The sequence below is a fragment of the Ornithorhynchus anatinus genome, chromosome 10 (genome assembly GCF_004115215.2).
Source record: "Ornithorhynchus anatinus isolate Pmale09 chromosome 10, mOrnAna1.pri.v4, whole genome shotgun sequence".
In the NCBI taxonomy this organism is placed as follows: Eukaryota; Metazoa; Chordata; class Mammalia; order Monotremata; family Ornithorhynchidae; genus Ornithorhynchus; species Ornithorhynchus anatinus.
Genome location: NC_041737.1, coordinates 58,903,213 through 58,931,197, shown reverse-complemented (window position 1 = coordinate 58,931,197; position 27,985 = coordinate 58,903,213). Strand labels below are relative to the sequence as shown.

Here is a 27,985-nt window from a genome sequence, read left to right as displayed (position 1 = left end):
TGGAAGGCAGCCCGGAGGAACGGTGGCGGCTCCCCGCAGGGGCGGCCCCGGGGCCCAGACGTCTCGCTCCCAGGCCCGGCCCGGCCCATCTGTGGGACAAGAGCCGACAGCCGCCGGTTACTCCCAACCAACCGGAACCCCCGGAGCCCCCGGTCCCGCCGCAAGGCTTGCGGGGAGGCAGGCCACTTAGAGGCCGAGGGTCCTGGGAGTCTGCCCCAACGCGGGGCCGGGACCGGACCCTCCTCCCCTCCCCCGCCGCCCCCACTCCTACCTGCGGTTACTTGTTGTAGGGGTAGGGATAGGCCGCCGTGTGGTCCGAGGGGGAGTCCACTGTCACCTGGCCCTGCTGGCCGCTGGTCTCCTGGGTGGCATAGGCCCGCCACGTCACCTCTGCCCCCTCCCCCTGGGCCCTTTCCCCCTCCAACTGCGTCGGCTTGGCGAGCGGGGTGGGGGACACCCCAGACCCTCCCCCCCACCCCCCAGTGGCCGCCGAGAGAGAGAGAGAGAGAGAGGGAGAGAGAGAAGTCCCGCTCTGAGGGTCCCGCCTGCAGGGCCATGCCCACTCTGCCCACTGTGCCCGCCTTGACCCGCCATGCCCCACTGGCCCATACCTCGACTGAAACACTGGAAGAAGGCACCGGCGTGTACTGAGGGATGTAGGCTCCGGGCAGCGCCGCGGCCGCCGGCATGTACTACAGGGGCCCAAGGGGGACGTCAGCCAGCCCGGAGGGTCTCCTTCTCCTCCTCCTCCTCCTCCTCCTCCTCCTGCTCCTCCTCCTCCTCCTCCTCCCCGGCCCACCATCCTTTCCCACCTCCAGCTCCAGCCCCCCTAAGCCTCCCTCCTCTCCTCATTGTCCGCCCCCCGGGGCCCGCTGCCCCTCACCGCTACCATCCCCCCGGGGCCTGCCACCCCAGCCCCCACCCCCAGTCGCTCTCCTCCCCCCCAAGGCCCACCCTCGCCGGGGGGCTCACCGTGCCCGTGCTGCTGAGGGACAGATGGCCCAGCTGCTGGGTGAGGGGCCCCATCATGGAGGCCGGCTGGAGAGAAACGGTGTGATCCAGAGCTGGGGTCAGGACTGCACCCTGGATGGGGCGGGGGGACAGGGCAGTCAGCGGGGCCGTGGAGGAACGAGGAGGAGGGACCCCGCCCCACCCTGCCACCCTGCTCCGCAGTGCCCCAGCTGGCACTCACCGCAGGCTGCATGAGGTACGACTGGTGATGCATCCAGGATGGGCTGTGGACCTGCAGGGGGAAGTAGCAGTTCAGGGCCCAGCAGGGGGGAGGGAAATCCCAAGTGTGGAAACTCCCCCCTCCTCCCCCAAACTATGTCGGGCTGGGATAGCCAAGAGGGCCGCAGCCCCACTTTGCTTGACCTGTGGGTGGACCGGGTTTGTCCTGGGGTGCTACGGCTATGAGCCGCAGGGCGCCACTCCCCACTCTGTAGACATCTACCCCCAGGCGAGGGAGCTGGGGTGCTTTGGGACCTTGTGCAGCAGCCCAGGGGCAAGCACACTTGTGGCCCCATAAATGAGGCAAGACCGGTCAGGTCCGGGCCAGCCTGGACTTCAGGCTGAGGTGTGGGCCCAGGCGGCCAGGCCCAGACTGAGGCCAGGCTGGGTCATGCTCTCCGCTCCCTCACCAGAGCTTATAAGACCAAGTCTCTCCTAGTAGGTGGGAGGGGGACGGGAGCGAGCGGACCGATGCCCAGGCTCAGAGCCCCCCACCCACCCCGCCCCAGTCAGCCGTACCTGATAGGAGGACACTGGAGACGGGAGATAAGGGGAGAGAGACGTCTGGGCTATCATCCTGTTGGGAGCGATGCTGTACGGGGTCGGGTAAAACCTGCAGGGGGGACCGAGACCACATGGCCATTAGATGGTATTTTATGCGGTAGCTTATGTTTAACGCTATCTCCCCTGCTAGACTCTAAGCTCCTTGAGGGCAGGGGCTGTGTCTACTCACTCTATTATCCTTTTCCAGGCCCTTAGCACAGTGTTCTGCACAGAGTAAGTATTCAATAAATATGATTGATCATAAATACCATTGGTTGATTGACTAAAAATCAGGAATAAGTGAGAAGGGGCCAAGTCCCACCCACCCAGGGTCGGGGCACTCAATAATAATAATAGTATTTGTTAAGCGCTTACTATGTGCCAAGCACTGTTCTAAGCATATACAAGGTAATCAGGTTGTCCCTGTGGGGCTCACAGTCTTAATCCCCTATTTACAGATGAGGGAACTGAGGCACAGAGAAGTAAAGTGACTTGCCCAAAATCACCCAGCTGACAAGTGGCAGAGGCGGGATTAGAACCCACGACCTCTGACTCCCAAGCCCGGGCTCTTTCCACTAAGCCATGCTGCTTAGTCAGGGAAGACCTCTTGGAAGAGAGGTGATTTGAAGAGGGGGAGAATAGTGGTCTGTCAGATGTGTTGGGGGTGGGAGTTTCAGGCCAGAGAGAGGTTGTGGGCAGGGGGTTGGTAGTGAGATGGATGAGACCAAGGTAAGGTGGCATTGGAGGAGCAAAGTGCGCGGGCAGGGTTGGAGTAGATCAGCAAGCTAAATTAAGAGGGGCCCAGAGGTGGCAGAGGTGCAATTGAACCCCTAAATTAAGAGGGGCAAGGCGATGAGGGCTTTCAAGCCAATGGTAAGGAGTTTCTGTTGGCTGTGGGGGTGGAGGCTTTTGTGAAGTGGGAAGATGTGGACTAAAGTTTTTTTTTTAGAAAAGCAATCAGGAAACAGAGTGAAGTACGGACTGGAGCAGGAAGAGACAGAAGGCAGGGAGGTCAGTGAGAAGGCTGATGCAGGTGTGAAGGTAGGAATGGGCAAGTACTTGGATCGGTGAGGTAGCAGTTTGGATGGAGAGGAAAGGGCGGGTTGTAGAGATGTTGTGAAGGCAGAACCTACAGGATTTAATGACAGACTGAATAAGTGGGTTGAATGAGAGATGAGGTGAGGTTAATAATAAGTGGGTTGAATGCGAGATGAGTTGAGGCTAATGCCAAGGTTATGGGCTTGTGAGACAAGAAGCAGCGTGGCACAGTGTAAAGAGCACGGGCTTTGGAGTCAGGGCTCATGAGTTCGAATCCCAGCTCTGCCACTTGTCAGCTGTGTGACTGTGGGCAAATCACTTAACTTCTCTGTGCCTCAGTTCCCTCATCTGTAAAATGGGGATTAAGACTGTGAGCCCCACGTGGGACAACCTGATTCCCGTGTGTCTACCCCAGCGTTTAGAACAGTGCTCTGCACATAGTAAGCGCTTAACAAATACCAACATTATTATTATTATTACAAAAAGGATGGTGGTGCTGTCTACCGTGATGGGAAAGTCTCGGGGAGGACAGGGTTTGGGTGGGAAGGTGAAGAGTAGATGAGGTTCAGCCTCATGCCAGAGCCCCACGGTGACGAAGACCAATTGTCGGCAGAGAGCCTGGGTCAGGGCAGGTCGGAATGGGACCAGGCCGGGAGCAAGAGGGCCCGGGGGACTTACCCGTTCTGCAGCGCCGTGGTGGGGTCGTAGGTCAGGGCCATGCCTCCCTGAAAGAAGGATGGGACCATACAGATCAGGGCTGAAGAGGTACTGTTAGGAGTGGGGGAGGAGCCTGGGACCATTGAGCAACCCGCTTCGATGTCCAGTGGGCTGCTTGGTTGGGATGGAGCTGCCCCTTGCCCATCCTGCCCCCGCACCTTAAACTGCCCCAGAGCCAGCCCCCCTGGGGTGTTTGCTGGACTGGCTTCGTCAGGGGCCGGGGTGGAGCCGGCTGGGTGGGGCTAGGGTGGGCCTGGCAGAGACAGCCCAGTGCTCCTGAGGGTCCTGGTGCTCGGTCCCCCCACCTCCAGAGCCCCCCTGACACTGAGGGCGGGAAGTCCTGGGCTGGGCAGCCCCCTAGAAGTGAGGACTCACAGACCACTCTATCGTTCTCTCCTCCTCGCCCCAGGTGCCCCCGCCCCCCGCGTTACTCCCACCCTCCAGGCCCCAGCCTGACTCTTACCGTGTCCCCATCCCGCGGCCAGGCCCGCCCATTCTGCACATATTTTCCGGGGTTCTGACGCTTCTTCTGCCCACCGTCCGCAAACTTACACAGCAAGGGGTCCGGCGGGGCTGCAGGGAGGTGGGGAGGACGAGGGATGTGAGTGGGGCCCCCTCAGAACCCTTTCGTACCTCTCCTCGCGTCCCTCCCCGACCCCCAAACCCCGGCCCAGGCCCCTCACCTGGGACTCCTGGGGGAGTCTTGACGAATTTGCCATTGAAGTGTGTGATGATGGCCTCACACTTCTCTGTGGACTCCATCCTGGAGAGGACACAGGGCTTAGCTTCAGCCACCTGGACCAGAGTCCACCGGTTCCCAACCGCAGCTCTGCCCTTCCCACTCCCCCGCCCTAACCCTCCCCAATCCCGATTGCGTGGCCAGCTTGGCTCTAGGGTCGCCAGAGGCCCAGGACTCCCCCTGCCATGCTGAGGAGTGAACTCCTGAGGTCTGGCTCCACCTTAGCCCTAAGGAGAGACAGATGGTGTCCCAGCTTCCTACCCAGTCTGGGGTGGCAGGGATCCTGGTGGGGAGGTGAACCAGGATGGGCCCTCCACCCCCAACCCAAACCAGGCCCCTCGCCCCCAGCTAGGGGAGGGCGACCGGAAGTTGGTGCTGCACGACCCCTGAGGCCCAGGCAAGAGACCCCCAGGCAAGGGACCCCCGGTCTCCTAGGTCACACGGGACCCTGACCAGTCAGAGTCAGGCCAGCTCTGGCCTGTCACCCCATTCTGTAGACACATCCCTCAGCCCCTTCCCAGGGGGGGCTGGAGAATCCCCCCACTGGAAGCTCTCCCCCCAAGCCCGGGGCCGGACTCACTACGCAGCAGCAGCTGTCCAAGCGTCTGTGGTGGCAGGAGGCCGGGACGCCCCCCACCCCCACCCCCCGGCCCTCACCTGGAAAAGCTGACGCCTCGGCTGGGCCGTGGCACAAGGTCAGTCACCCTCGCCCCTCACCTGGCAAAGCCGACGCCACGGCTGGTCCCGCTGGTGTCTCGCAGGATCCGGGTGGAGATCACCTGCCCGAATGGTTTCAGGAGCCCCTCCAGCTCCTGCTCATCCATCGTCACGGGCAGGTTGGAGATGTACAGGTTGGTGGGGTCCTGCTCCTGTTGCTAAGGCAAAGGGAGGGTGAATGGGGGCGGAGAGAGGAGGCTCCAACCCCCTCACCTTGGTCCCATCCGAGGGCCCGGAGAGGTCAGGCTCGGGGGAGTCCGGGCCATGGCTGTCCCTTTAAGAGCCAGCCGGGGCGGTGCCCCCTTCCCTTCCCACCCCCAGCTCCAGGCTGACAGTCCCCAGAGGCAGAGATCTACGGGAACTCCCAGTCCTGGATTGTTTGAGTAACTCCCCCTCCCTCTTTCCGGCCGCAGTCAGTGGTGTTCTTCGTAACAGGAATATGCCTGTGTGTGTGTGTGTGTGTGTTCCCTGCCGGAAAGGGGCGAGGGAAGGGGCACTGGGAGCTGCACTGAGACCAGGCTTCCTGCTTTCTGGGAGCCCGCGGCTCTTGGCGATTCTTATTGTCATTATTATTATTATTAATATTAATTTTTAATTAATAATAATGGTATGTGTTACTATGCGTCAAACCCTGTTCTAAGCACTGGGGTAGATAAAAGCTAATCAGGTTAGACACAGTCCCTGTCCCACATGGGGCTCACAGGCTTAATCCCCATTTTATGGATGAAGGGACTGAAGCATGGAGAAGTTAAGTGACTTGCCCGAGGTCACACAGCAGACGTGGAGAAGCCGGGATTAGAATCCAGGTCCATCTGACTCCCAGGCCTCTGATCTATCCACTAGGCTATTCTGCTTCCCAACGCTGTGGACTCAAGGGCCATTCCCAGAGAACAGTGTCAACCGCCTCCCCCTCTCCAACCACCACACCTTCATCACAAAGCTCCCCAGCCCCTCTTCAACCACTTCCCTCTTCCTCCTCTCTCAACCCCCCACCTCCCCGCCCCTAATCCTGCCCGCTTCCGTCCCTGAGCGCCCAGATCTGGGGCTCACTGGAAATGATGGTGGCCTGTGCGGGCTGGCTAAGGAAGGACCCAAGAAGAGGGACCCGGCCTCCTCCCACACCCAGCCGGCCGGCGGGAACAATGGCGAAGGCAGGGTGCGACCATCCACTCTAGGTTGCACAACTGAGTTCAGAGAAAGTTGCCAAACCACCACAAACTGCTGAGCCCGGGTGGAGGGAGCTGGGGCGGGGGCGGAGGAAGGAAGGAAGGGAGGGAGGAAGGAAGGGAGAGAGGGGGGGTGGAGGGACCAGGACGGAAGGGAGGGGGACGGGGCGGGGACCAGAGTGGAGACAGGGAGGGAGAGCGGACAGAGGGATCAGGATGGACGGGAGGGAGAGGCGTGGGAGACTGGGAGGGGAAGGAGGTGGAAGAGGGCAAGTGGATTAGAGAAGCAGGGTGGCTCAGTGGAAGGAGCACAGGCTTGGGAGTCAGAGGTCGTGGGTTCTAATTCCAGCTACGCCACTTATCAGCTGTGTGACTTTGGGCAAATCACTTCACTTCTCTGTGCCTCAGTTACCTCATCTGTAAAATGGGGATTAAGACTGTGAGCCCCTCGTGAGACAACCTGATGACCTTGAATCTCCCCCAGCGTTTAGAACAGTGCTTGGCACATAGTAAGTGCTTAACACATACCATCATTATTATTAGTGAGAGAGTGGGGCTTGACCCAGAGAGAGCAGTTAGTACAGTGCTTTGCACATAGTAAGTGCTCTATAAATACGATTGAATGAATGAAGGAGAAATGGATGGGGGTGGGGGGAGTTCCCTCTGGCGAATGGTCCCAGCTGCAGTCAGATGCCCCGCTCCGCCACTGCCTGTATCCAGCCTCCTTGTCAGCCAAGTAGTTGGGCTCCCCTACCCGCAATGGGGCAGGAAAGAGACCGGGGGTCCTGCGGCTGCTGCCTCCCGGGACCATATCCTCAGTGTTCCCATACCTAGCGGGAAGACCAGGATCAAGTGTGTGTGTGTGTGTCGGGGTGGCGCAGAAGCGGGAGGTGGGAGGGGGGTGTCTCCTTACCTTGGCCATCTGGGCCTGCACCCCACTGGCCTTGAGTGCCGTAACAGCCTTCTGGGCGGCCGAAGGGCTGTCGAAGTCCACAAAACCATAGCCTGCCGGGGGGACGGGTGACTATGAGGGGGTTCGGCAGAGGCCTCGGGCCTGCAGCCCCAGGATGGGTCTTTCTTCGTTTGCTCTGCAAACTCCAGTGTTGGGGGTGGGAGTGCGGGGTGCTGCTGCTGCTGGAAGTGCCCACCCCCTCTGCCCTGGGGTCCGGCCCAGCTCGGCTCCCACAGCCCCAGAAATGTGAGACTTGGAGAGCGTGCTGGGGCAGCTCCAACCCCTAACCCCAGAGATCCAACACAGACACACACATACACACACACACTCTTGCACACGCCCTCTCTCTCTCTCTCTCTCTCTCTCTCTGACTGTGCAACAGGCCTATGCTCGCCCAAGCTCCTGTGGCCACCATCCCTACTCTCTGGCTGTGCTGTGCATCTCTGCCACCTGCCCTGGCCCAAGCTGAAGTGGGAGCCAGCACTCTGAGGCCCCCAGTAGGCAACTCAGCCCCTAGCCCTCCCACGCTTTCTCTTTCACCTCCCGCTTGTTCTCGCTCCAACAGAGGCGTACAGTGGACTAGGGGTAAGGACCTCGCCTGAGCGTCTCCACAGACTGGGCCCAAGGGTTCTAGGGGCTCCCCAAGGCTGGCCTTGCCTCGCTCCCAGAGTTCCCGGCAGTCACGCCTCCTTGGAAGTGTGCTCAGGGAGAGGCTGGCCTGCAGAAGCCCTGGTCACCCTGCCCAACCCAGCCCCGAAGAGCTATCCCCATCTCCCCTGGTGGCCCCCAACCCTCCCGACCCCCCGGCAATCCTCACCTTTGCATTTGTTGGTGGTCTTGTCCAATATTGCCTTTGTGGAGACGATTTTGCCATATCTAGGAGATGAGAAGCAGTAGGGATCATGTTGGCAGGGCCATGGCAGGGCAGAATGTGGGACGATTGGGGGCAGGGGGAAGCCTTAGCCCTTGGGGGCGCCGTGGGCTGGAAACAGACTGGGAGAGAAGGAGATTGGGCTCCAGACTCCCCTCAGATGAACCAACAGACCCTGAAGCCACAGTGCCTCTGGCTAGCTGCTCTTGGCTCTCAGTCTCATCAGGATTGTTTTGGCCACCTGAACTGCGGCGCTGCCCCTCGTCCTGCCCCGGACCTCTCATGGCTCCCGTCACCTGCTCCAGCCTGGTCTCAAGGGCCTCACCCTAATTCCCAGGCCCTGCCCCACCTCAGCTAGGGTCCTCCATTTACCAGAAAGGATAAAACTATGGGATGGCCGGGTTGGGGGTGGGGATGAGGACAACGGGGGGAAAACACGGCAAAGGTAGCATCACAGCTTCCAGCAGGATGACAGGCATGGTTGGCTCCAGCAGAGCCCTCCAAACACAACCACCACCCCCAGCAGGGGTTCTCCAGGAGCTGCTTTGCCTGTAATCAGGGCTCTTCAGAGGGGGCTGTGCCGTGCCCACACCCCAGCACCCTAGGCTGCAACCCAGAAGCCGCTCCGGCCTGGCCTGGGGACAGGAGGCCCATTTGACCAGAAGCCAGGCCAGAACCGGGCATAGGTTGCACCAGGCTGGGCCTGAAAATCCGGTTATGTCTCTGGCCCAAACTGGAATGACATGATCAGTGCTGGGGGTCTCAGGAGTGGCAATGGGCTCCCCAAAGCCAGCTGGCAGTTGGGGGCTTGGTCGAACAAGTGCCAGGATGGGCTGGGGGCGCTGACGACCACACGGAGGCTCCAGATTTAATGTGTGAGGATGCTGTATACCAAATGCACCACCATAATTATAATAATAATTGTGGTGTTTGTTATTAATAATAATAATAATAATATTTGTTAAGTGCTTACTCTGTGACAGGTACTGTTCTAAGCTCTGGGGTAGATACAAGCTAATCACCTTGGACACAGTCCCTTATCCCACATAGGGCTCATAGTCTTAATCCCCATTTTACAGATGAGGTAACTGAGGCCCAGAGAAGTGAAGTGACTTGCTCAAGGTCATGCAGCAGATGAATGGCAGAGCTGGGATTAGAACCCAGGTCCTACAGACTTTCAAGCTCATGCTCTATCCACTAGACCATCGCAGGGGGCCCTTCCAGCTTCACTGCCTCTGCTGCCCCTACCCCTCCCCGACCCTCTGTAAGCCCGATTAGACTGTAAACCTGTCAATTAGACTGTAAGCCCGTCAAACGGCAGGGACTGTCTCTATCTGTTGTCGACTTGTTCATCCCAAGCGCTTAGTACAGTGCTCTGCACATAGTAAGCGCTCAATAAATACTATTGAATGAATGAATGAATGAATGAATGAATGAATGAATGAATGAATGAATGACCCTCACTACCCAGTCTATGGGTCCTTTCTGATTCCTGATGGGGAACCCGGGTGTTGATCAGGGGATGGGCACCACCAGGCTCTTGTGACTTTTCCAGCAGTCCAGACTGGGGCCAGCCGAGGTTCTGACCCGGCCAGCCTCTGCCCAATAATCCACCCACCGGAGACCCCCCCCTGCAAAACCTCCTGGGGCAACAGCCAAGCTGTGGGCTTCTTTCTCTCCTCTTTCCCCCAACTCATCCTCAGACAACTGTGGCCCCAGGAGGGCCGCTTCCAAGGGAGCCCTCCGGCCTAGCAGGGACTACCTTCCCCATCCCCACCCAACTGGTAGAGGTTGGGGCAGATCAATGGACCAGGCCCCGGGGGCCGAACTTCCCCACTCCAGGCCGCCCCCAGGATAAAAGAAACCTGTTGTGTTGGCTAAGGCAGAGGTGGGGCAGGTCTGGGGGCGGGGGAGGCTGGGGCTAGTCTGCAGGGAGCGCCGTCCCCCGCCCACCCGCCCACTCCATCCTGTGTGCAGGCCGTCCCCGACAAAGGGGCCCAGTGTGGCTTGATGTCTCTGACAGGAGCCCCTGGGCCAAAGTGCCGAGGGCCTGAGCTGGGCTGAGTTGGGCAGGGCTCAGATCCTGGAGCCATTTCAGGAGGGCATTGTCTCCACCCACTACCCCCCACCCCCCACCCTACTCCCCGTCCGGGGCTTACGGCTGGCAGAGCTTGACGAGGTCCTGATCTGTGGTGCCAGGGTGCAGGCCCCGGATGTACAGGTTGGTTTTGCTCAGCTGGTCGCCTGAGCCGCCCCCTCCTCCTCCTCCTCCTCCTCCTCCTCCTCCTCCGCCGCCGCCCCCGCCCCCGCCGGTGTTGTGAGCACTGGGGCTCGGCGGTGCCATCTGCTGAACCACCGGCACATACGGCTGCTGGCAGGCAAGGAGGGAAGGCAGGAGGTTAGGAGGGCATCGAGTGGGCTATCCGGGGCCCAGGGTCTTTGTACCTGCCCGGTCGCCCCTCCAGCACCCCTGGCCACATCAGTTGCCCCTCAGTGATGGGGCAGGTCCCTCCGCAACACACACCCACAGGCCTCACCCACATCAGCTGCCCCTCAGGGATGGGGCAGGTCCCCCCGCAACACACACCCTCACCACCTGCCTCTCAGGGACAGGGCAGGTCCCCACACACACCTCACCCACACAGCCGCCCTCAGGGATGGGGCAGGTCCCTCCACACATGCCCACATACCCCACCCACACACCCCAACCACATCACCTGCCCCTGAGGGATGGCGCAGGTCACCCCCACACACATGCCCACCCATATCACCTCCACCTCGGGGATGGGGCAGGTCCCCCCCCACACACCCCACATATACCCCTCTAACACCCCATCCACATCAGCCTCTCTGGGAACCCAAGGGAGGAGGAAACTGGACGAGGCCCCCCGGGCCCTGGGGTGGCACCAGTGACTATTAATAAAGGCATGTGCTCTCGCCCTGCACACCCTGCCAAGCTCCCAGCCTTGGCCCGGAAGCTCCTCGGGGCAGGGAGTGGACCTTCCCCAGCGCGTGGCCCAATGCTCAGCACTCAGAGAAACCACAGTTCATACTATCGATTCATTGACTGGTTGCTTAGTTGGCTGGTCAGTTGGTAAACTGGTAAACGCTATTACCCCACCCCATCCACATACACACATGCAGGCACACACACTTGTGTACACATCAACACGCCCACACTCGCTCACTTGGCTGTCTCCCTTGCTCTCCATGTCTGGCCAGGAGCAGACAAAAATGCAGAAGAGAAGCACAGAGGCCCAGTGGAAAGAGCACCAGCCTGGGAGCCAGGAGACCTGGGTTCTAATCCCAGTCCCGCCCCTTACCTGCCATGTGACCTTTGACCTTCCGCTTTGCTCTGCCTCACTTTCCTCATCTAAAATGGGGCTGAAACACCTCCCTTCCCCTAAAACTTCGAGACTGTATTGTACCTACCCCAGCACTTCTATCTCTGGGCCTCTATCTCTGTCATTACTGAAGGGGTTTTTCCTTCTCTCACAGGACACAAGCAGCAGGGCTGTCCCGCTTGAAATCCAGTCTAAGTAGGAGGGAGAACAGGTATTTAATCCCCATTTTACAGTGGAGGAAACGGAGGCACAGAGCAGTTAAAGTGAATTGCCAAGGTCACTCAGGAAGCAATTGGCAGAGCCGGGATTTAAAACCTAGGTCCTCTGACTTCCAGGTCTGTGCTCCTTCCACGAGGCCATGCTGCTTCTCACTGGTCTTAGCAGCTCCTTAGAAGCTTTAAGCCTTCAGAGGCAAATGCTGGCTCACAGTGCGACCCAGGCTGCTGGCAGGCAACCACAACACTGGAGGCCACTAGAGGCCATTGGCGACTGCTGAAGGCCATGAGAGGCTACAGGAGCCCCCCTAGAGACCACTGGAGACCTCTAGAGACTGCTGGGGGACACCAGAGGCCACTGGAGGCCATTAGAGGCTGCCAGAAGTGGGATCAGAAATGACTTGTTCAGAGAGTCAAGCTACATGTAATTAAATCAATCACTGGCTTGCAAGAGGCTGGGCCTCCCTGCATGAGTGTCCTTCCGCACCCGCCCCGAAGACCCTTCATCGTGTTCAAAGCACCACGGACCATATGGTATCGAGGACCTGGGAGGACACTGAGGTTGCTGTCCCAGAAGTAGCATGGCCTACTGGATAGAGCCCAGGCCTGAGAGTCAAAGGACTTGGGTTCTAATCCCGGTTCCACCACTTGTCTCTGTGTGACCTGAGGCAAGTCACTTCACTTCTCCGAGCCTCAGTTCCTTCATCTATAAAGTGGAGATTAAGACCTTGAGCCCCATTTGGGACATGGACTGTGTCCAACCTGATTAGCTGGTACCTACCCCAGGGTTTGGTACAGTGCCTGGCACATAGTAAGCACTTAACAAATACCACAAAAAAAAGGGTGTGTGGTGGCAGGGAGGACAAAGACCCCAAGCTGCTGCCCCCAGCAGAGCTGTTCTGGGTAAAGAGGGTCTTTTCTAGGGCCCAACAAGGCTGGGGCAATCTCAGGAGCGGCCCTGAAAGTTCTCAACCACCACAGTCTCCAGTGCTCTGCAGCTCCTTGTCGGAAATGGCCGTTGCCCCCCGGCTCCACTGACCCATGTGGAGTGTGACCTAGAGAAATGACGAGGAAGCAGTGCCAGCCTGAGAGTCAGGGGGCCTGGGTTCTAATCCTTGCTCTGCCACTTGCCTACTCACAGAATTTATCTGTTCCTCAGTTTCCTCATCTGTAAAATGTTCTTGTTCTCCCTCCTACTTAGACTGTGAGTCTCACATGGAGAGCAGTGGGCAGCCCCAGCAGAGTGACATCATGAGTGGGGGAGACAAGGGAGACAAGAGACAGAGAGGGGCTCGGGAGGCCCAACCAGGCCCAACTTGGGGATAGCATCTCACTGGCCTGGGGACTGGTTCCCAGGGGCAGGGTCTCACTGTGGAACTGGAGGGAGCCTGAGGAGGCCTGAAAATCAATCAATCAATAAAGCAGTGGTATTTGTTGAGCACTTACTGTATGCAGAGCACGGACCTAAACACTTGGGAGAGTACAATAAAATAGCTGGTAGTGACTATCCCTGTCCATAAGCTTACAGCCTAGAGGGGGAGACAGGCATTTAAAATACTATTGAAATCAATTACAGATAAGGGAATAGTTGGTAGTCACTATCCTTGTCCACAAGAAGCTTACAGCCTAGAGGAGGAGACAGACATTTAGATCATTTACAAATAAGGGCATAGGGGAATTTATTACAGAGAGGGGAAATGGCAGAGTATAAGAATGTGACATAAGAGCAAAGAGACTTGATCCCCTGGCATCCTCCCTGTACCTTTGGGTGCCATGGCCCAGCTGGCATTAGCCAAGCTGCCCACGGGGTCACAGGCACCTGCCCTGCCCCTGCCCCGGCCCTGCCCCTGCCCCGGCCCCAGGCATTCAGGATTCCTCAGGACCAGAGAGCCGGGACTCATGTGCACGTGTGCCTGTCAGAAGGGTTGGGGGAAGGATGCAGGTGAACTGAAGGAGAATGGGAAGAGGACCTGGTGTTCTCTTAAAGTTTCCCCTCCCTGCCCACCCAACCACCCCTCTCGAAATCCCTGGCTGTAAGGCACTGGCCCAAGGCCCTCCAGGCCCTGGGTTCTAGGGTGCTCCATCCACTCTTCTCTCTCCCCCGCCACTTATTCGCTCTCTTTTCCTACCATTCATTCGTTCAATCATTTATTGAGCACTTACTATGTGCAGAGCGCTTGGAAGTACAATTCAGCAACAAATAGAGACAATCCTTACCCAACAACGGGCTCACAGTCTGGAATGTACTCCTCATTCCCCTCAAGCCCACCTCCTTGCTGGGGCTCATCCTCATCCCTCCCGTTGCCAACCTCTCGGTCACTTCATTTATTCATTCAATCATATTTATTGAGCACTTCCTGTGTGCAGAGCACTGTACTAAGTGCTTGGAAAGTACAATTCTGCAACAGAAACAATCCCTGCCTACAGTGCCCTTCCCCGCTGCCTGGAACCCCCTTCCCTTTCCTAACAGGCAGACCCCCCGTCTTCTCCCCCCGCTCCCCCACCCCCCACCCCCAGCCTCTCCTCATCTTCAAGGCCCTTCTGAAATGATATGTCTTTCGGGAGGCCTCTTCCCAATTCACTTCTCCCCAGGTTATGTCTCCAATGCTGCCAATTGGGCTCTTGCAGCCCCTGGGCACTTGGGTACACTCAACCTTCCATAGCTGTTCTGCACATTCCTTACACACCAGATTGCTTAAGCACTGACTCATCTCCATAGCCCCTTCCTCGGCTTCTTCAAATCTAGAGAGGTCTTCTTCAGCTAAGCTCTCACTTCCCCGCCTCGGCCCTCCCTTCCGCACGGTCTAAACATTTGGTTCTGTTCCCCTTTAAGCACTGTGATGGTCACCCCTCCTCCGGTACTTATCTACCCATAACTGATTTTAATGTCTGTCTCCCCCTCCAGCCTGTAAACTCCATGTAGGTGAGGATCATCTTGTACCTACTCTGTTGTATTGTGCTCTCCCAAGAGCTCAATACAGTGCTCTGTCAACAGTAAGAGTTCAATAAATGCCACTGATTGATTGACTGACTGACATAAATTAAAGGTGCCTTTCCTTGCTAGACTCTAAGATCCTCTGGTGTAGGGATCATAACTACTAACTCTATTTTACTCTCTCCAGTGTCCTTATCACAGTAGGTGATCAGTCAAAACCACTGACTGCTCGGTTGATCTTGTGACAATAGTGACCCACAGCAAAAAAAGGAATATCTGTCAAACAGCGGGGCTTGGGATCCCCTGAGTCAAGGGCAGGTGTGGTGCCCGGAACACTCCCTCCCCCCCTCAGCTTCCTGTCAGCCCCTCCTGGCCCCACGATCATCGGTCCTCCATCCCGCGGATGAGGGTCCCCATGGAAACCGACTGTTCCGGCCCTGAGGGAAGCAAGATGAGGGAAGAGAAGGGGCGGGGCGGCGGGGGCAGGTAAGGCCAGGTCCGTGGCTTAGTGGAAGAGCACAGGCTGGGGAGTCAGAGGGCAGGTAAGGCCAGGTCCGTGGCTTAGTGGAAGAGCACAGGCTGGGGAGTCAGAGGACGTGGGTTCTAATCTCGCTTCCACCACTTGTCTGCTGTGACCTTGGGCAAGCCACTTCTCAGTTACCTCAGTTACCTCCTCTGTAAAAATGGGGGTTAAGACCGTGAGCCCCACGTGGGACAAACTGATCACCCTGTATCTACTGTTTAGACTGTGTGCCGCTTCGTTTAGACTGTGAGCCCGTCATTGGGCAGGGACTGCCGAATTGTACATTCCAAGCGCTTAGTACAGTGTTCAGCACATAGTAAGCGCTCAATTAATACTGTTGAATGAATGAATCTACCACAGCACTTAGTATTAATGAGATGTTCATCCCCATGATCTTATTTATTGCTATTGTTCTTGCCTGTCTCCCCCGATTAGACTGTAAGCCGGTCAAAGGGCAGGGACTGTCTCTGTTACCGATTTGTACATTCCAAGCGCTTAGTACAATGCTCTGCACATAGTAAGCGCTCAATAAATACTATTGAATGAATGAATACAGTGGTTGGCACATAGTAAGTGCTTACAGATACCATAATTATTTTTATTATTATTATCACCCCCCGCTTATACACAGCTGGGGCAAGTTGCCGCAGGGGGCTGGGAGGCTCCCCGCCGACCTGCCCCTGGCCACCTGCCCCTGGCCACCTGCCCCTGGCCCCGGGGTGGCCAGGGGTGCCGACCCCCGGGCAGGATGAGCTGCCTCGCCCCTATCCCCCCGAGGGGGGCCTGTCGGTGGACGGGAAGGGGGGGCCGGTCGAGGCCATGCGGGATCTTCTGGACAGTTGCTGGGTGGGACCGATCGCCTAGCAACCACGGGGCGGGGCCTTCTCAACAGTCACGGGGCGGGGTCTCCTAGCAACGGCGGGGCGGGGCCTCTTAGCAACGGCGGGGCGGGGCCTCCTGCCCGGTCACGGGCCGGGGCCCTTGCTCGGAGGCCGGAGACTGAGATGTAGGGTTCCCCGGCCTGCCTCCGTGGGGAGCCTGAGGCCTGAGTTCCCCTGCCGTCGTCCTCCGGGATTCCCGGCACCGGGTGGGTCCCGGTGGCTCGCACGGTCCCTGCAGCCCGGGACCGGCAGCCCCGCACCGAGGGTCCATCGGGGGCCAGGAACACGCCCTCCCCGCCCACCTGGAAATGGCAAGGAAATCGTAGTATCTGCTCAGCGCTCACTACGTGCCGAGCACTGTTCTAAGTGCTGGGGTGGATGCAAGATAATCAAATAGGGCCCAGCTGAGAACGAGCCTCTGCTTCCCTCCAAGAGGCCTTCCCTGACTCTGCCTTCATTCCCCCTACCGGTCCTCCTCTCTGCCCCGCCAATGAGTGTGTATTAATAATGTTGGTATTTGTTAAGTGCTTACTATGTGCAGAGTACTGTTCTATGCGCTGGGGTAGATACAGGGTAATCGGGTTGTCCCACGTGAGGCTCACAGTTAATCCCCATTTTACAGATGAGGTAACAGCGACACAGAGAAGTTAAGTGACTTGCCCAAAGTCACACAGCTGACAAGTAGCAGAGCCGGGATTCAACCTCATGACCTCTGACTCCCAAGCCTGTGTATTCTTACCCAGTGCTCCTTACAGGGCTTTGCACACAGTAAGCGCTTAATGAAACCTAGCACTGGTACTACTGCTTATGCGTTTGATGGTATGGCCCTTAGCACTTTGATAGTCATCCCAACCCCACGGCACGGATGCCCTTATCCTTTCGTTCCGCCATTTCCCCTGTCGTTTCTTTTATGTCTGTTGCTCCCTGTAGACTGCAAGCTTCTGGTGGACGGGATAGCGTCTGTCGACCCGACCGTGTTGTACTTTCTCAAGCACTTGGTACAGCGTGCTCAATAAATGCCACTGATTGATTGATCTAACCAGCTGGGGAGCCGGGCGGGTCCGGCATGTCCTCTTGTCTCCCCACCCCAGCCTGGGCCCTGTCCCAGAAGTCCACAACCTTCCTGCATTTAACTGTCCCGTTCGCACTGCTACTAAATCCTGCAGGTTCCTCGGAAACATCTGTGGAGACTGGCCCCGTTGTCGTCGTCCCGCACACCCCTGGGCTGCTCCCACCCTGGTTCTAGCACTGGTCAGACTGCAGCTAGACTACTGTTGGTTTGTTTGTTTATGGTATTTGTTAAATGCATACTTTGTGCCAGGCACTCTTCTAAGCCCTGGGGTAGATGGGAGCTAGTCAGGTTGGATGCAGTCCCTGTCCCACATGAGGCTCATGGTTTTAATCTCCATTTTACAGATGTGATAACTGAGGCTCAGAGAAATGAGGGGACCTGCCCAAGGTCATACAGCAGACAAGTGGCAGAGCCGGGATTAGAATGTAGGCCCTTCTGACTCCCAGGCCCTTATTATAACCACTAGGCTATGCTGCTCAGCGGGGTGGCCGGGGGTGGTGTCGCGGGTCACTTAACTAGTTGGCACGCCAGTCTCGATCATTATCAGAATTAACCAGACAAATGGCTCCAGCCACTAAGCATGGCCATGTACCGGCCTCCTTGGTTGTCTTCCTGCCTCCATCCCCTCCCATCTATGCCCTGCACTGCCATTCCCCGGTTAGTCCCTCTGAAACTTCACTTGATCTAAATCTCTCTACTCCTCAAAACCCTCCACCGGCTTCCTGTGTCCTTCTGCTTCAAGCAGAGGCTCCTCATGAACGGTTTCAAGGCTCTACACCAACTCTGGCCAGTCCATCACCGAACAGTGCCTGCTGAGGGTCCGGGGCAGCGAGTGCTTGGGCCAGTCTAATGGAATACAGGCTCCCTCCCCTCGGGGAGCCCTTCCTTGGGAGGGGTCAGTCCATGGTGTCCAAGGCATCGGGACCAACTGGGCCCTTCTTGTGCCCAGGGCCCAGTTGGACCCTGTCATCGTGGGGGCAGCCCGGGACGTGGCCAGACATTATAATCACGGGGAGAGCCTGGGCCCCGGTCAGAGACCTTCCCCACAGGGTCAGCTTGGGAGTGGCCAGGATCTGACCAGCGCCGGACCCCAGGGTCCTTGTACCACTGTCCTCTGCCCTGGAAGACCTGGTAATGCCGCTCCAAGCACAGATGGAGCACCTGTGTCCTGAGACACAGGCAGGCAGCCCTCCCCACTGGATGCACCCAGGACTACTGGCCAGGAATGGGTTGGGGGTTGCCCCTGGCAGCCACTTAAATAGGGAGACGGAGCCTGGCCCAGAGGGACGACGAGGGCTGGTGACTCAAGACAGTTCTTGCCTTTGTGTTTTATGTCACAACTTAGTTTTGGCAGAGCCCTAAGAGGGGAAGCCTGGCCTGGCTGGACACCGAGTCCTCTTTATGACTTCTATGTGCTCAGGGTACAGCATGGGCATGGGCAAAGGCTTCCACCTGGGGAGGCTGGCTACCACCTGGGGAGGCTGGCTCCCGAGGAGAATGTCACTCAGGGGAATGGCACTCGGGCAGAGAATGCAGGCCAGGGAGGGTGGCATCCAGTGGGGCTGGTGCATGGGCAAAGGATGCCGGGCGGGGAGGGTGGCATCCAGGGAGACTGATCCTCAGGGCTCCTCTGGACAGCCTGGGCCCTTGCCTCTGCCCTGAGGCCAACTATTTTGGGCTGGGGCAGAGGCGGGTGTGAGGAGTCTGCAGTGTTACCCCTCAACCCATACATCAAGAGCCTACTGTGGGGAGGGCACTGGATCGAACCCTTGGGGTAACGAGGGCATTTACAAGCCCTTACATGTGGTAAGCACAGTGGCAGATACTTGGTTATGAGATGGCACACAGCTCCTATCCCCAACGGGGCTCACAATCTGTCTTCTCCCCATTTTACAGATGGAGAAAATAAGGTCCAGAGAGGTGAAGCTTCTTTGTCCAAGATCACCCAGCGGTCCAGTGGTGGAGCAGAGACTCGAACCCAGTTCCAAGGTCAGCCGGGACTCTCAACTCATAGTTCTGCCCTCTTTCCCTAGGGCTTGCTGGAGAATATAACAGAGTCAACAGACAGGATCACTGACTGCCCTCAGGAAACTTCCAGTTGAGGGATGAAAATGTTCTCTGTGGATAAGGCCGCCTTGTAGATGTTGGCATCCTGGGGGGGTGGGGGGGAAGTGACAAGAAACACGATTGACTGACCGACCGACGGACTGACAAAGGTCTAAAAGAATCAGTCCTGTCGGTAGACATGTTGACAGCCAGGCTGGTCCCATCCAGACGAGGGCTTAGACCGGCCACTGCTTTCTTCAGAAAATTTGCCCTCTAAATCCCAGCCCGCCCCAGGCAGGTTTGTCCATAGAAACAGTAGCAGCCGGCAGACCTCCCCGATATCATCGTTCTGGCAAGTGTGGCTCAGTGGACAGAGCTCAGGTCTGGGAGTCAGAGGACCAGGGTTCTAATCCTGGCTCCACCACTTGTCTGTTATGTGACTTTGGGCAAGTCACTTCTTTGTGCCTCAGTTCCCTCATCTGCAAAACAGGGATTCAATACCTGCTCTTCCTCCTCCTTAAACTGTGAGCCCCATGTGGGGCCTGATTTATCTAGTATCTACCCCAGCATGTAGTACAATGCTTCGCACACAGTAAGTGTTTAAAATATACCATTACTATTATTAGTATTGTTGTTAGTAAAAAAATGTTTCTCAGGTCCTGGCTCCCCACTCCTCAAATATCCCCTTTTGTCAAAAACCGCCATCACCATCTCACCAGCAAGAAGTGCCCAATCAACCAATCGATTGTATTGAGCACTATGTGCAGAGCACTGTACTAAGTGTTTAGGAGAGTGTAATGCAACAGAATTAGGAGACAGGTACTCTGCCCATGATGAGCTTCCAAGCAGGAAGGCTGACACAGACACAGGAAAGTGGCTTAAGCTGAAAGGGCCTGTTGGGAGCCTGGCTGTGGAGAGCAACTAATTTTACTGTCAATGATAAAGAGAGCTGAGGGAGGATGGTCAGTCCCAGGTAAATCCCCTCGATGACCTCTGAGCACTAGGGCACTCACAGTCCGTCAGTCAGTCGTTTTTCCGGAGCGCTTACTGTGTGCAGAGCACTGCCCAAAGCACTTGGGAGAGGACAGTAAAACAACAGAAACAGTCCCCGCCCCCAATGAGCTTATGCTCTGTGGTGACCTTCACACACTACTGTTGAAGCACTTATTCACCCACACTTTCCCTTCTTCCTCCTGTATGCAGAATATTTCAGTGTCAGTCTCTCCTGCTAGACCGTAAGCTCCTTGCAGGTAGGGCAGTCCCCTTCTAGACCGTAAGCCCGGTGTGGGCAGGGATTGTTTCTCTTTATTGCTGAATTGTACTTTCCAAGCACTTAGTACCGTGCTCTGTCCACAGTAAGCGCTCAATAAATACGACTGAATGAATGAATGAATGAAAGAGAGCGTTTCTGCTAATGCTACTGTACTCTCCCAAGCGCTCAGCACAGAACTCCACACCCAGGAGGTACTCAGTCAATGCAACCAATAGCTTGCGTGCTTTGGTCGCTTGATTCAAAGCCCAAGCGCAGCTCCCTTCCCTCACCCAGCCTGGACTGGTCCATCCCCGGGGGGGGTGGAGATGGGGGAACGGACAGCGGATGACCGTCTGGATCGCTTGGCCCTTGTGATAGGCGAACTATCCGATACCACAAAAATAAGGAGAAGCAGCACGGCCCAGTGGGAAGAGCCCAGGAGACGGGGTCCTCAGTCTAATCCCGCTGCGCCACTTGCCTGCTGTGGGACCCTGGTCGAGTCACTCAGCTTCTACTAATAATGGAATTTGTTAAATGCTTCCTATGTGCCAAACACTGTACTAAGCGCTGGGGTGGATACGAGCAAATTGGATTGGACAAAGTCCCTGTCCCACATGGGGCTCACAGTCTCATTCCCCATTTTCGATGAGGGAACTGAGGCCCAGAGAAGTGAAGTGATTTGACCAAGGTCACACAGCAGACACATGGCGGGGCCGGGATTAGAACCTGTGACCTTCTGACTCCCAGGCCTTTGCTCTATCCACTACGCCATGCTGCTTCTCTATGGCTTCTCTGGGCCTCAGTGTCCTCTTCTCTTAAAAACGGACAAAAAATCTGTTCTCATTCCCCGCCTTAGTGTGCCCAAGGTACTGGGTAGGTACTGGGTCCGATCTGATTGTACTGCAACCAATACCAATATCTATCATCATCATTATTATTATTTATTATTACACAACTCCGATGGGCTCGATCTCCCAGTTCCATGCAGCTGCTCAACCTGAGCGGGCAGAGCCCCAGGCCCGGCCCATGGGAAGTCAGGCCAGGGGGCCGCAGCTCCACCAGCCACTTTGGACCAACCCTGGTCGCAGAGCTGCCATCAAAAATGTCCTACACTAACCCACCCATGTGTGGAGCACATCTCCTCAGGGCTAGCTACACATGCCATCTGGCCCAGCCACGCAGCCTCCATGCAGGCTCGGTGCATCCCGCTGATATATGGGGGCATCTCCTCAGGGTTAGCTCTGTGTAATAACGATAATATCTGTGAAGCACTGACTGTGCGCCAGGCACTGTACTAAGTGCTGGGGAAAATACAAGCAAATCGAGTTGGACACAGTCCCTGTCCCATGTGGGGCTCACATTCTTTATCCCCATTTGACAGGTGAGGTAACTGAGGTCCAGAGAAGTGAAGTGACTTGATCAAGGTCACACGGCAGAAGTGGAGGGGCCAGCATTAGAACCCATGACCTTCTGACTCCCAAGCCCATGTTCTATCCACTACGCCATGCTGTATACAGTCTGGCCTGGCTAGGAGCCCACTGCGCATGCTCAGTGCATCCTGCTGGCATTTGGGGCGTCTCCTTAGGGCTGGCTGGGCATACTTTTCAGTCCAGCCGCACACCCTCTGGGAATGCTCAATACACCGCGCCAGTGTGTGGGGCATTTCCTCAGGGACGACTGTGTCTAATAATAATAATAATAATGATGGTATTTGTTAAGCACTTACCATGTGCCAGGCAGTGCACTAAGCACTTGGGTAGATATAAGCAAGTCAGGTTGGACCCAATCCCTGTCCCACGTGGAGCTCATGTCTCAATCCCCGTTTTACAACTGAGGTAACTGAAGCCCAGAGAAGTAAAGTGACTTGCCCAAGGGCACACAGCAGTCACCTCCGGTGTGGGGTGACTCTTCGGGGCTGAATGTGCAGACTGTCAGCCCAGTGCTGCCACACACGTCTTCTGTGCCTGCTCAGGGCATCCTGCCAGTGTGTGTGGGCACCTCCTCCGGACTGGTAGGGCTTGCCCCGCACACTGGGCACGTGTGATCCTGCTCCATCCTGGACCGGGGTGCCAATCCATCTGGATGTGGGGCCTTTCCCTGCAGTTGTCCCATCAGCCCCCCAGCAATCTCGGGACGGGGTTGGTTGTGGGGTGGTCTCTGTTTCCCTGTTATCCATTCAGTCTCTGTGTTCTTAACTAGGAGGAACTCTCCAACCCTGCCCACACACTTGCTCTTGTAATGCCAACTTACTCACTGTATCTCGATCTCATCTACCTCACCGACAACCCCTCGCCCATATCCTGCTTCTGGCCTGGTACACCCTCCCCCTCTATATCTGACAGACAATCACTCTCCCCACCTTCAAAGCCTTTTTAAAAATCACATCTCCTCCAAGAGACCTTCCCCACCTAAGCCCTCATTTCCCCTACTCCCTCTTCCTTCTGCATCACCCTTGCACTTGGATCTGTACTCTTTATCACCCCAACCTCAACCCCACGGTGCTTTTGCCAATATCCGTAATTTATTTTAATGTCTGTCTCCCTCTCATGTCTGTAAGTTCCTCCTGAGCAGGGAACGTGACCCCCAGCTCTGTTAGGTTGTACTCTCCCACGCGCTTAGAACAGTGCTTTGCATATGTAAGCGCTCAATAAATATAACTGCACGTCAATGGGTGCCTTCTATACCCCACCCTTTCCCCAGTGGACAGAAGGCTCCTTGAGGGCAGAGTACACCTAGTTTCTTCTTTCGCTGGTTCCCCAAGAACGTGGCAATCAGTCGATTATTTTTTCCTGAGCACCCACTGTGAATAGAGCACTGTACTGAGCACTTGGGAGAGCCCAACGGAGCAAGAAGATACAATCCCAACCCTCCACTTGTTTCCAGTCAGTCGTATTTATTGAGAGTTTACTATGTGCAGAGCACTGTTCTGAGCTCTAGGAAGAGTACAATAGAACAATAAAACAGACACGTTCCCTGCCCACCTTGAGCTTCCAACCTAAGGCCGTCCCAGAGGACTGCCCATCGGTGCTGATGTGGCCACCCCCGCTCCCAAAGCCCCAGCCTCAATCTGGCCCTGGCACGGGCCACAACTCCTGGGGGGAACCGTCTCCGCTGGCATTGCCAGCCCCAACCCTGGGGGCCTGCTCCCCTGGGGCGGCAGCCCCCATAGCTATCCCAGCAGGTGGAATTCCCAGCCTAGCTCCCTCCAGCCCAGGGAAGAAACCTGAGGGTTTCCAACTGAGGCGGAAAACTAGACTATAAGCTCCCGCGGGCAGGGATCGGGTCTGTCAACTCTCTTGTAATGTATACTCTCCCCAGGGCTTCATACAGTGCACTACACATAGTAAGTGTTCAATAAATACCACTGACTCATTGATTGAAAAGACATAGAACAGAGGCTCCCTGGCCTATTTGCTCTTTGAAGCCCAACTCCCCCCAGGCCTCAGAGTAATAACAGTAGTTGGGGTACTGGTTTAGTGCGTACTATGTGACGAGCACTGGGGTAGGTCCAAGATCATCTGATCGGAAACAGTCCCTGTCCCACATGGGGCTTACAGTCTAAGGGGGAGGAAGATCAGCTCAGTGGAAAGAGCCCGGGTTTGGGAGTCAGAGGTCATGGGTTCTAATCCCAACTCCGCCACTTGTCTGCTGTGTGACTTTAGGCAAGTCACTTCACTTCTCTGTGCCTCAGTTACCTCATCTGTAAAATGGGGATTAAGACTGTGAGCCCCATGTGGGACAAGCTGATCACCTTCTATCCCCCCACCGCTCAGAACAGTGCTTTGCACATAAGTGCTTAACAAATAACATTATTATTATTATTATCAGGTACTTCAACCCCATTTTTCAGCTGAGGAAACTGTGGCACAGAGAAGCCAAGTGACTTGCCCAAGGTCAAACAGCAAGTGGCAGAGCCGGGACTAGAATGCAGCTCCCCTGACACCCAGGCCTGTTCTGTTTCTACCATGTCATGCTGCTTCTCTTCATCCCACCTGCACAACACCTGCCCACCTTTCGTCCTTGACCTCCCAGGGCAATGTTGGCACCTCCGGCCCTCAGGGGCCAGTGGGGCTCTGTGGAAAATGACAGTTAAGGAGTCCTCTTCGAGAGAGGGCATCGGGCATCTGCCGTCCATGCTTGTTAGGTGAGATGAGAAGGAGGCAGGGGGTGAGAACAAAAAGCTGCCCCGTGCTGATTTTAAAATAAAAATATTCACCCTCTTCAACCTTCTTCCCCCCTCTTCCCATTTCTGCAAGATTCTTCAGACCCAGAGCTCTCTGAGAGAAGGGCTGAGCTAACACTACCAGCCTGCCCCTCCTTTTCTGCCTCTCACATCAACTCCATCCATCAACTCCATCCATCCATCCATCCATCTGCCTTCCTGCCCCATCTCCCTTCCTTCCAACATTAGTCACATCGTCTAACATAGGAGCATCAGGAAACTGAGATTTAGGCAAAATGCAAGTACGCTCCCGGGCCCCCACTGTCCTGCTCTCCCCGCTACACACACATGCACACACTCTCTCTCTGTCTGTCTGTCTCTCCCCAAACCACTTTTTTTCTGCTAAGGAAGGAAATGATCGGGTTGCCCCACAAGTTAAAGGACAATGAGACATGCCAGGGAGATGATGTCAGCGAGGGGCGGGAGTGGTTAAGTGGTTAAGCCTTCTGCAAGTTTGAAATTCCTCTAGTCCCGAACATCTCCCCTTTCAGGGTCACCTAATCTGAATCTTCCCCAGAATTAGCTTCTTCCAACAGGGACGAAGAAATGGCTTCCTCGGCCCCAGGGTCCCATAACCCTGGTTGGGCCAAGCCGGGCCCTTGGAAGGAGTCCGGCCAAGGAGAAAACGTCCAAGGTGAAACGTTTTTTTCCTAAATTCCTCTCGGAAACCTCCAACCATTTCCCCAGCTGGGAAAGGCCAGGCTGAGCCGGGTTGAACTCCAGAAAGAGGAGGCCAGGAGTCCACACGGCCCGAAAGGTCCCCCGCCCCCGACAGTCGTGGGGTGGTCCGGGGTTGGGTCGCGTACCTTTTTAGCAAGTCCCCTGGCCCACTCAGGGATGGAGGGGCCTCACGCTGAACGCTACACATCCGAGATCGGATCGGGGGGGAAGGAGGAGCCGGGCACCGCGGCCCTTAGCCAACTGGTCGACCCCGGGGAGGACAGAGGGCGGACCCCGACGCCCTCCTTCTGCCCCTCAGTTTCTAAAGTGCAAAGGTCGGGCGGTCGGGGACCCCCCCCACCCCCCCACCCCTCCAAGCACAGGGCCTCGAAGGCGGGATCAATGGGTCAGTCCATCGAGGGACCGCGGCAGCAGCTCCCAGGTCCAGGGGGCACGACTCGCAGAGCACGACTCGGAGAGGACAGTCCTGAGAGGCGGCTCTTCGCAGTTCCACAAGCCCCAGGAGGATGAGTAGGAGGGGAGAGGAGGAGAAGGGAGAAACGGGCCGGAGTCTGAGGAAAGCAGCCGGGCTGCGTCCCGGGTCCGGCCCCTTTCCGGGCGCGGTGGGCCCGGGGGTGTTTTGGTTTCGGTTTTTTTGGAGTCGCCCTCCCTCCCTCCCCTTGGGCGGGGCCGCGGCCCGACCGTGCCCGAGGAACAAGATGTCCGAGCGAGCGAGGGCCCCGGGGACAGCCGTCGCTCCCGAGAGATCCCACCCGCCCCACGGCACCTATGCGAAGCCAGAAATTCACCCCACCCTCCTGCCCCCCACGCCAGTCGTGCCCACCCACCCACCCACCCACTCACTAGGCCCCGGCCCCTGGGTGGAGTTTCGCTTGGCCGCTGCGCTGCTCCCGGGAACACACGGGGTGGGTAGGGTCCTCACCCCTCACCCCTCCCCGGGTGCCCCTCCAAACGCTCCCGGGGGCACACGGGGCGATGCCCACCGGGTTTGGCCCACTCCCCTCGGGGCGCCAACCGCAGAAGCCCTTCCTGCCGCAGCCTATAGGCCACGGTGGGCTCGGCCGGGGGGCCGAGGCAGGGCTTGGCTCTCGCCCCCCAGACCCCCCACCCCGCCCCGGCCTCGGGGGGCCCTCTCCCCCGAACTGACCGCCACGGGGAAATAGAACCCGAATTGCCAAATCCCCCGATGGGAAAAGGGGCCGAGGGTGGGAGGGAGGGCGGACAGATGGGCAGGCAGGGGCGGGAAAAACCTCTCCTTGGGAGAAGGTTTCGGGAAAACCATCGATGATCGGGAGAAGTGCACATTTCATTCCAGAGCTCGCCTCCTACCCTGGATTATCCGGGCTCCGGCCGAGCTGGGGGCAAGACTGTTAAGGGCCAGGAACTTGGGGAGGAGGGGGTGGGGGGCGCGGGGACTGGCAGCGGCATTCCCGGGCATCTGTGGGCATTGGCCTTTTCAGCCCTCCGATGGTGAACACAAGAGGGAGAGACGGATCGGATGCGGCACCCGAACCCGCCGGCCCGAGGGGCCCTAATCAAATATTCCACGCCGGTCTCGGCCCCCGGGACCCTCGGCGGGGCCCGCCCGCAGTCGGCCCCGCACCCACCCACCGCTCCACCTGCGACCCCCCAAACGCACCAAGAGACGGAAGCCCGGGGCTGCTGGGCCCGGTTGGCCCACCTCACCCACCTCGCCCATCCCAGGGGTCCCCGGGGAAGCCGGGCCCAGGCACCTCCCCCTCGCCGGGCCAGCCCGGGCTCGCCCGGGGCATGGGCTCGCCCGGGGCATGGGCTCGCCCGGGGCATGGGCTCGCCCGGGGCATGGGCTCGCCCGGGGCATGGGCTCGCCCGGAGCTCGGGCTCACGCAGCTCCACCGCTGACCCACGCAGCCCCTCCTATGCCCACTGGGGACGGAGAAACTGCAGGAGGGGCTGACCGGGCGGATGTGGGCATGCGTGCTGGGCTCCCCTCGGCTCGCCCATGTGCCAGGCCCACGGAACCCCTCCGGCAGCACAGGGTTAACCCCCGGACCGCCAGCCCTGGGGACTGAGGATCCCTGCGGGGCCGGGCCGTCCTCTCGGCCCACTGCCCCGCAGGCCCGGAGCCCGGGCCCCGACCCCCGACCCCCTGCCCCCAGGCCCCGGCCCGTCATCGCCTGGGCTCTCCGTCCTAGGCCCCGCGGGCTGGGGCCGCTCCCTCGGGCTGGAGCGGCCGGGGCTTCGTCGCCGGTGGGCGGCTGGGGCGGAGGAGGGGCTCCGCCGGGAGAGGAAACAGTTAAGCGAGAGGAGAGAATAACCTTCGCCGCGACGGCGGGGGCGGCGGCGGGGGCCGAGGGGCCCGGGGGGCCGGGATGACAGATCACCCCTCAAGGGTCTCGCCACATCGGGAAGTCCCACTAACTTTAGTCCACAAAGACCCAAACTTGCAAACCTGACCGACCCCTCCGCTCAGCTCCAGTTCCCGCTGACCTTCTGGCCGGGGACTCGGGTCCCTGGACTCCTGGACCAGGTGAGAGTCCGGGGGGAAAAGAGGACCAGGGGGCCGGGACGGCCTCCGACCACAACCCCTCTCCCTCTCCCGCTTCCCCCCCGGGGGATAAAATGCGAAAGCCAAGGACATTCCCAGACCCCCGGAAAAGGAGGGAGGGCGCCAGGCTCTGAGAAAGAGCTTTCGCCTACCTTCTTGTTGCTCTTGTTATAGCCAAAAGTCGTAATCCCAGGTCTGGAAGACACAGATAGCAGCATTTTCTCTTTAATGGTAAGGGACTGGGAGGGACGGGGAAGGGAGGGAAAGAGAGAGAGACACAGAGAAAGAGAGCGGGGGGGGGGGGAGGGAGAGAG

General features: G+C 57.8%; 1 protein-coding gene across 2 annotated transcripts; it reads right to left on the bottom strand.

The window, feature by feature from the left end:
- RBMS2 (RNA binding motif single stranded interacting protein 2) lies at nucleotides 1–27,983 on the bottom strand. Of its 2 annotated transcripts, none has more exons than XM_029074117.1 (14): nucleotides 27,824–27,983; nucleotides 10,133–10,344; nucleotides 7,920–7,978; nucleotides 7,064–7,155; nucleotides 4,985–5,142; nucleotides 4,212–4,291; nucleotides 3,992–4,101; nucleotides 3,490–3,536; nucleotides 1,750–1,843; nucleotides 1,193–1,243; nucleotides 973–1,083; nucleotides 612–692; nucleotides 272–361; nucleotides 1–89 (listed from the first exon to the last, which is right to left on the bottom strand). In XM_029074117.1, the coding sequence occupies exons 1-13, from the start codon at nucleotides 27,887–27,889 to the stop codon at nucleotides 278–280; spliced, it is 1,245 nt and encodes a 414-aa protein (XP_028929950.1). In that variant the 5' UTR covers nucleotides 27,890–27,983; the 3' UTR covers nucleotides 1–89; nucleotides 272–277. The 2 variants fall into 2 exon arrangements, with proteins under 2 accessions (XP_028929950.1, XP_028929951.1); XM_029074118.1 differs by having other exon boundaries at nucleotides 10,133–10,341.
- Nucleotides 27,984–27,985: the final 2 nt, after the last annotated feature.